Here is an 8,607-nt window from a genome sequence, read left to right as displayed (position 1 = left end):
TTGGAGAATGGACATTACGCACATCCTCAATTTGATTGTTAGAAGACGCTAGCTGGATGCATGAAAATAGAGAGGCAACATAATTTTTGAAGCATCATTTGTCTAATAAAAACTGGGGGCTTTTTCTTTTCTTTATAATTTATAATTGTTTGAGTCATCATCAGCTACAGGCACGAATCCGAACAAACATACTCCCTTTCTAGGTTTTGCTTAAAGACACCATGGAAAGGTGCCCTTATTTATTTATCATATCACATCCTAGCAAAGGTAACCACATCCACACGTTACCCATATTGTGGTGTATCTTTAGGGATTAGGGAGATCACTAGCGGTCACCGCTCCTGAACTGTTCACGATTAGATTTTGGCCAAAAAAAAATGTGCGATCCAAATCACTAGTTGTACATTGATTTTCACAATGTGTGTGGGATCCGCAAAATTTTATATTAAAGTTACACGTTGTGCAAACAAAATTATGTCGTGTGCAACCAAAGTTACGCGCTGTTGTTTGCACGTCAGGTGCAATCAAAATTACGCGCTGTTGAAAATGATCAAAACCGCGTGCAACCGTTCATGTCCCTTGTCCTATCTTTAGGTATGCAACTTGTTCTGTGAGCTTTTTTATTTTTATATGTAGAGAATATTAAATTCAAGATCTCATGCTTCTTTTATCATCTTATTCAATTCTCCTTCGTTTTGTGAGAATTTATCTATATTTGTAGTATAAATACACAACTTTTAAGCGGTTTTTTTTTTTTTTGTTAGCTCGAGATATCCAACGAATTGCATAGCAACTGAGCATTGACGGAAGCACCCAATCAAATCTACACGTTACAAGGAAACTTGGAAAATAAGGTGACATCTAGTTATGAATCGACGCCAAATTTTGATAAATACAATAAGGGACATTGGTGCTAGCAATTGAGAAGTTCCCCTTTCAATTGCAATTGACTCAATGCATATATCATCATCCACTGCACAAAAGCAGCACAACTGAAACAAAAACATGTCAATATTTGGATATTTTCCATAATTGTAGCCACTGGTGGATTTAAGGTGGGGGCACGGCTCCCACTGCTCCCCCTTAAATTCCTACAATATGCATAAAATTTTGATATTATCTTAAGTGTGCCTCCAAAGTTTTTTTATGAAATAAGTGAAAGAATTACGTGGTATTTTAAATTGGTTCATGAACTAATATTCTAAAAGGATATATGGGTCACAAAATTCCATTTGAAATAAGTTCAAATTTTTTTTTTGATTTAACTTATTGGTGAATATTTTTTATACTTCAAAAACTAGCAAAAGAGTAGGAAAAAAAATTTAGTATTGCTTTTGCCCCCACTGAAAATTTTTTCTGGCTCCGCTACTGATTGTAGCTACTCCACTCTCCCCTAATATGTTAGACTGGATCAGAGTCATCTGCTTCCTGTTGGAACATTAAATCTTGATTTTCCTCCACCCTTTTTCTGAAGCCTTGATGATGCATGACCTGACAAGCTTCTGCTTCGTCTTGCAGCTGGTTTCCAGATGCCCTTTCTCTAAAGTGACCATGCTGCTAGGCATATTGATTCATGCAGTCCTCAACGTGATGATAACGAACTTCTTAGCTATGACCAGTACGACTCTCCACAAATCGTGACGCTGGAACCGTTTCTGTCGCCATTGATTATAGTAAACATTTCTTGATCTCATGTCATTGCCAAAGATGACCTCACCCGTGGTGCTAATGCCCAAAACTCGAAGTTCAAATCCTCAGGAAAAACAACGGGACATTTTTCTTTGCCAAAGTATCGCCATGCATCTATGGGCTTTTATTAAATCCAGCCGAGCCCAATGCATCATTGTGATCTTGGACTTTAAGTCGATTAAACCGAAGAATGTAAAATGGGCTACGAGACTTTTCCTTCTATCTCACCAGAAACCAGTAGTTTTAGTTTCTGCGAAACTTAATACGCTAATCTCAAATAGGGATGTACGTGAGCCGAGTTACTCTCGAGTAGCTCGCGAGTAGCTCAGTCAACGGCTTGGCTCGAATTCGGTCGAGTCTCGAGCTACTCGAATGTATTTTCGAGTCAAGTTTCGAGTCAGTATTTTGAGGCTTGTGGCTCGTCGAGCTACTCGTCGAATCGGGATATATTTAAATAATATATATAATTTAAATAATATATATGTATTATAATTATAAAATGACCGTTATGGGTATAATTTATACAGAATTTACAATATACTCTTCTTTATAACAAAATTCCATAGTGGCAGAAAAGTAATAACATAATTGTAAAAAGACCTAAAAAGAAAAAATGTCTAGAAAAATATACATTTTCCGAGTCGAGTCAAAAAGTTTGATTAGACTCGGCTTGATAAGGCTTGACTAAAGGTCTAGCCTTATTGAGTCGAGTCTCGAGTTTAAAGGGATTTTCTCGAGTCAAACGTCGAGTTATGATTTTTTAGCTCGATCGAACTCGAGCCTAGTTACATATGGGTCGAGTCGAGCTCGAGTATAGCGGCTCGAGTACATCCCTAATCTCAAAGAATCTTGCCACCTTCATGATTAATTTATCTTAAACATTTTAGTAAACAACTTTTAAAACCTCTTATTTTGTAAATTATTAACTTTTTTAATTGTAAAGTAATCTTTTGGAGAAAACTGTTCATTGAAAATTTTTTTCTTTTTGGTCTTATGGAGGGTGCAAGGAGCCTAGTCTAGCTTGGCTAATTGTTTATTGAGTAGAGCAAAATGACTTCTTGTCCAAAATGTATAATTTGATCTGGAAAATAATTGAAACAACCAGCGCACTTATTAGGGAATACGAAACAAATGATATCCGCATACTGCATGCCACAACAAGCATCATAAAATAACAGAATCTTTCGAAGGCATACTCTAAATCATGGTAGATATCGTAATTGAACCCTTCTAAACTTTTTCTTAACATACTTTCTGGCTATATATGATAAAAAATAAAAAATAAAAACTTTCTGGCTATATAGGTAAAGTGTTTTTGAGTATCATCGGTACAATATCAAGAGATATGATAACAACCAATAGTAGCTACACATTGTCAGATTGATGATCAGATTATCCTCGATGTTTGCACTTATTTGTTCAAACATCGGAACACTTGCAGCAACGTTTATCCCTGAGTTTCGGACATTTAGAAAACGTCTTCATAAGTATGCCCTACAGAAATGGTTTTACACATTACTATAAACACTACCACTCCTCGACTCACTAACTTAATAATACTACTACTTACACAGAAGTTTGGCTATTGTAGGGAGAGTGGCCAGCACTACCAATACCACCAAGCAAAAGATGGCCCATACTTTGATCAGCAAGTTCTCTCAGCTTGTTCAACTCAGGCAGCACAACACTGCCGAGATCAGGTCGATCCTTTCGCCTCAATTCTGAACATTGAAGGCCTAAATTTGCCACGATTAACGCTTGCTCAACAGGCCAATCAGGCACATTGGGATCGAGTATGTCAGTGAAGTTTCCATTCTCGATTGCCCTTGAAACATGATGAGTCAACCCCATCGCGGGCTTGGCTGTAATGATCTGCAGAAGTATGATTCCAAAGGAATATACATCAGATTTAACTCCAAGCATTCCTGTCTGCTGATACTCTGGATCGATATAGCAAAACGTTCCTGCAGCTGATGTCATTCTATACTGTGTTACATTTTCAGCCACCGAAGGGGGGACTAATCTGGCCAATCCCACATCACCAATCTTGCTTACGAAGTATTGGTCAAGCAGAATATTGGCGGGCTTAAGGTCACGGTGGACTAGTGGCTCTGGCTTAGTTCGATGAAGAAAAAGCAAACCTGTTGCAATCTCTGCTGCAATTCGGAACCTAAGTTGCCATGTGAGAGCAGGGGTATTTCCTCTTCGATACAGACGATCTTCTAAGCTTCCATTGGGCATACATTCGTACACCAGACAACCATATTCAGGACAGGCTCCAAGCAGGAGCACCATATTTGGATGCCGCATACAGCTTAAAACTTCAACCTATATAAAATACACTTGTTTAGGAAAGGAAAGCTTAGAATTTATGTATTAAACAAAATGAAAGTAGGCTATCAGCTACTAGCCTACTATACGTATTACTACTACATTCATAATTTCAATTACCTCTTGTTGAAATTGTGACCTTCCTTGGGTAGCATCTGGACGCAAGATTTTAACAGCAACCGCAGTATGATCAAGATAACACTTGAAGACAGGACCATAACCGCCTTCTCCAATCTTGTAAGATTCACTAAAATTGTCTGTTGCTGCTTCGATCTCTTCAATAGTATACCTTCTATACCTAAAGCCGCAGTAAATTGGAGGACTTTGGGCTTGGCTTGTTTGAGATGCTTGGTCTGTTTCAGACGCAGACTCAGATTTGTTCTTATCTGCCTCTTCAGCTAGTCGAGCTTCTTTTAATCTTTTTTCTTCTTCAATTCGCCAACGATGGAGCTCTGCTGCCTGCATTACATACAGATTTCCTATTATCTTAGAATCTCATATATGCACAATGTAGCTTTTCCTTTTTGCTATTAAAAATGATACCTTTTGTTTGGCAGTTAAAGCTTCCTTGCAGGCTGTACTGTACATATCCATTGTTCTTTGCAACTCTAATTTTAGCCTTCTCATTTCTGCTTCTGCATCATCCTGTACATTTATAAGTACAACGACTTTCAGGAACAATCATCTAGATGTGATAAAACTGACAGTAATGAATCCAATTATCACCATATCCTTGTGATTGGTAAGTTAAAAATTGCCACAACTTCATTTGAGATGAGAGGAAAGTAAAATGTGCTTCAACTCATCGTCTCATACTGGAAATAATTAACTTACAGTTTCAATTGAAGATGATGAGAATTCGTAGAAAGAACTCAAGTCGCTGGCCTTAGATCCAAAACGTTCAGAGCCAAAGCTACTGTCTGAACTAGTTGATATCCGTGAGGTTCGCCCCGAATCCATACCCTCGTAAAGTGCAGACATTCTATCAACACTTGGCCTTTCAGAGCTTATGAATGAAATATCAGATTCTGATTCCGACAGGTCTCCAAACGTTTTCCCAGTAAAACCTCTTCCCCTAGCAAATGGTGACCTATTCCACGTAAGATGTTGTTAGCCCAGTTTTAAATACACAGGCCAAGTTCGGAAATAATAAACAGATGATTTGCTCAATATCTAACCTACCTGATTAATTCATGGTCCTCTCGTGAGATAAAAGGTCTTCGAGGAGTGACGTCTCCTGTTCCAAGTTCATTTTATCTCTAATGGAGTTGCGCAAACAAGCAAAATTTAACCTCTCATATGGTACAAAGGAAAAAGTACAAACCTCTCATAACGGGGATTTGCTTGGGACGTAGATCTGGAGACGTGCAAGTAGACCTGCTAACTTGAAATTGATCTTGCACTTGATTTATTTGGTTTATTTGGTTATAAATAGGAGAAGTAAATGGAGCCAGTCGAGATGCATTTCGAACTTGGGAGATCTTCGTTTTGGAGATAACATAAACTGTGCAAAAATCCGGTGCTCCTTTTAGTGCTGCAGTAGGGACGTCAATTGCCTTTAATCTTCTGCATCATGAAGATGAAAATGTGGTCAGATATTTAACTAGAAGAATAGTTATGTTGATTCTACAAGTCTGATAAATTACTATATATCTTGCTTGCTCTGGTGCCGATCAACTAAACCATCTCTTCAACTGATGATACAAGCAAGAGAAAAGTTCTACCTGATAAAGCCATGCCGTGATGACCCAAGAACCAAACTCTCGATTGCACCTTGGGCTACATATTCAGTTATAGCTTTGGCTATATCATTGCCTTGAAGTGTAACATCGAAGCATTGTATCTATTGCCTCAGAGGGAAAACATTAAAAATAAATAAACAAAATAAAAGGTAAGCCAAGGATAGAAGCAGGCGGACTACGATGACCTGAATAAGATACACGGTAACTGCAAGAGCATTTCTTTGAAGAATAAGAATTCATCTTCATAAAATGCATTAAAAAGAAAGAACCAATTCCAGAACTTACATCTTTTCGTGTGCAATAGCAATGAAAGGTGAGGAACAGATCTTTGGCTGGCTTCTCAACTTGTTGATTAGCATCATTAAGTGCACATATGTTTCCAGCTGCAATCACATATGGCCCGAAAAAATTGTTCGTTAGCTCAATTTCTTTAATCACAGGAAACTAACTTATCAGTCGTCCACCAGGTATACAACCATTCAAAATTGAGAATCGCAATTTTAGTCTTCAAGATGGGGAACTATTTCTCCTGTCTATTGATTTGGATTATATACGGGTAGTCATCTTTTTTAATGAAAGTCAACATCTGATATCATTTCAGGATGTTATTTACCATAGAGACCAAATCAATACTATCACATTAAGCATTAGGTCAATAGCTCATATTCAAATATAGTAAGCCACTTGCTCCAACTTAACTCAAAAATGCATTTCATATACACTACAACTAGACCCTTCTTCAAATTTGGTGCTTTAGATCATGTGCATTGGAAAATCTTATATCTTGTAAAGGCAGTGAAGAAACTTGATTTTACATTATAATGTAAAGGGGAAAGCATCGTAGAGCTATTGGTTGTCGGAGAATAAAAGAACACATAGGATCGATCTTGCATATTCTCTCTTATTTTTTTCCATTTCTACATCCTCTTTTGTAAGAGCCCATTATCACAATTTTGCTTGATCAATAGAATTCGTCACAATCAAGAATGTGTGGACGTTCGTGAGGATTGAGAGAGAGAGAGATGAAGGATTACCTGCTGCTGTGGATGATGACCTGGGGAGTACATGGATGAGTATTACAGTTTGGCCTTTAACAAGCAGATTATCAACTGTCCATCTAAGGGCATATTGACTCGATTTATCCTTGTCAATAGCAACTGCAACCAGCCCATTCCTCCCCAGTTTCCTTCCTGCATTGCTTGCTTTTGAGCTAAGACCATACATTTTGTTTTTTCCCGACCCTCGTTCTGATCACTTCTGACTCATAGTAACTTTTCCTCTCAATAATACGTGACAGAAAATTCTTCTCCTTAGCTTTCCTGCGCTAAAACTCTATAGCCATACATAAATACCTCCAAAGAATGAGAACAAATTGGTAACACCACAAGTCCTTGTTGACTTCAAAATGAAAGTATTCGGGTAAAGGTTACATAGGTTACCGAAAATGTCTCTTTTGCAACGACCTTGTCTTAGAATATGAAAATATTCAATCCATACACCTTCAGACGTGGAGAATTATGTGTCTTTCCTTAAAATGCTTTGCACTTTCTTAGGATGCATTACTTGCCACCAGTTGATATGGAAATTGGTGATGGTCAACTTTTCTAGATAGATATCATACTCCCGCTAATAAATTGAAGGTAGATGAAACACAAAAACCAAATGCAGTGATACATCTTTCGTTTTGGGAGCAAATTAATGCATTGATATTTTTATGTCATTTAACTTAACTATTGGTCAACCATAAACAATCATCAAGTGATTGATAAAAAATGACTCCTTTCTTTTCTTCTTCTTCTTTTTTTTTTTTTTTTGCATGAACTAATTTCATAAAAATTAATTTGACTTTTTATTGGGTAACGATGCCCATTAGTATTTTTTTGTTTGGAAAATGAGTTTATGGAAAAGATTGTCTAGTAAAAGAAAATAATTTAAAACAGAAAATATATACGCCAGCCCAGCAAGATGCATTTCGATTTCCTTTTCCTAATAAATAGGAAAAGATTGTCCTCCCGTGTGTATAACAGAAGACTACAGTCTTTGAATGGAAAATGGATTTTGACTCTTCTAGTTTGCAATTTCACTCTTTTTTTTTTGGGTAATTAATTTTGCAGAAGTTATCATTTTAGTGCTGCATTTCTTTTTCTTAACAAAGAAATTAATCTTTCCCCCATGGATAGCTTGGCTGGGACTGATTGTCTGTAATTACAGTAAGGTCCCAGATTCGATCCTCACGTGCCACCGTTGTTGGATATCTTTGGGACGAAGCTCTGCCCAACCTGGGGAATTAGCCTCCAGACCCTAAAAAGAAAAAAAAAACAAAGAAATTAATCTTTGCTTGGAGTTCCATGTCAAAACAGTGTTTATACCATATTAGATAACAAGAAAAACATATAATCTGTCATGTCATATCATCTTAGATAATCAAGGCTTTTAGGTTAATTTTGGATAGATTTCATAAGATTTTGACTTCAAGAATCAGTATATGGACTGCTGAAGAAGGAACCTTCGCATCTTTTCACAGACTTAATATGGAAAGGTTAACAATCGCATCAGTTATAAAGCCTGAGGTTAAAAATTTCATGCGCAATAATGATAATCTCCAGGTGCATGAAATTGATGACATATTCTCTTCAACTTCCTCACTTCAGTCTTATCTGTAGAGTTGACCTAATAGGGCAGTAGTAATCATCCGTTCTCTTCCTAGGAATTTAACTTTGAAATTTCATCTAAGCCAGCTACATGGCCACTGAGGTGTATTAATGCAGTCTTGAGACTTCACCGGCTAAGATATCATGCATGCTTCTTGTTCCGTTTCTTCTTGGTAGTACTGGAAAGAGCAGCA

At 37.2% G+C, this 8,607-nt stretch overlaps 1 protein-coding gene across 2 annotated transcripts; it reads right to left on the bottom strand.

Moving 5' to 3' along the window:
• Positions 1-2,957: 2,957 nt before the first annotated feature.
• LOC113783329 (U-box domain-containing protein 35-like) lies at positions 2,958-7,062 on the bottom strand. Of its 2 annotated transcripts, none has more exons than XM_027329430.1 (9): positions 6,797-7,062; positions 6,048-6,145; positions 5,745-5,863; positions 5,345-5,586; positions 5,203-5,257; positions 4,855-5,110; positions 4,564-4,665; positions 4,141-4,479; positions 2,958-4,017 (listed from the first exon to the last, which is right to left on the bottom strand). In XM_027329430.1, the coding sequence occupies exons 1-9, from the start codon at positions 6,984-6,986 to the stop codon at positions 3,256-3,258; spliced, it is 2,163 nt and encodes a 720-aa protein (XP_027185231.1). In that variant the 5' UTR covers positions 6,987-7,062; the 3' UTR covers positions 2,958-3,255. The 2 variants fall into 2 exon arrangements, with proteins under 2 accessions (XP_027185231.1, XP_027185232.1); XM_027329431.1 differs by having other exon boundaries at positions 5,345-5,583.
• Between the last annotated feature and the right edge of the window lie 1,545 nt (positions 7,063-8,607).

This window comes from Coffea eugenioides, chromosome 9 (genome assembly GCF_003713205.1).
Source record: "Coffea eugenioides isolate CCC68of chromosome 9, Ceug_1.0, whole genome shotgun sequence".
NCBI lineage: Eukaryota > Viridiplantae > Streptophyta > Magnoliopsida > Gentianales > Rubiaceae > Coffea > Coffea eugenioides.
Note: the sequence above shows the minus strand (reverse complement) of the source record. Positions and strands in the feature narration are given on the sequence as shown.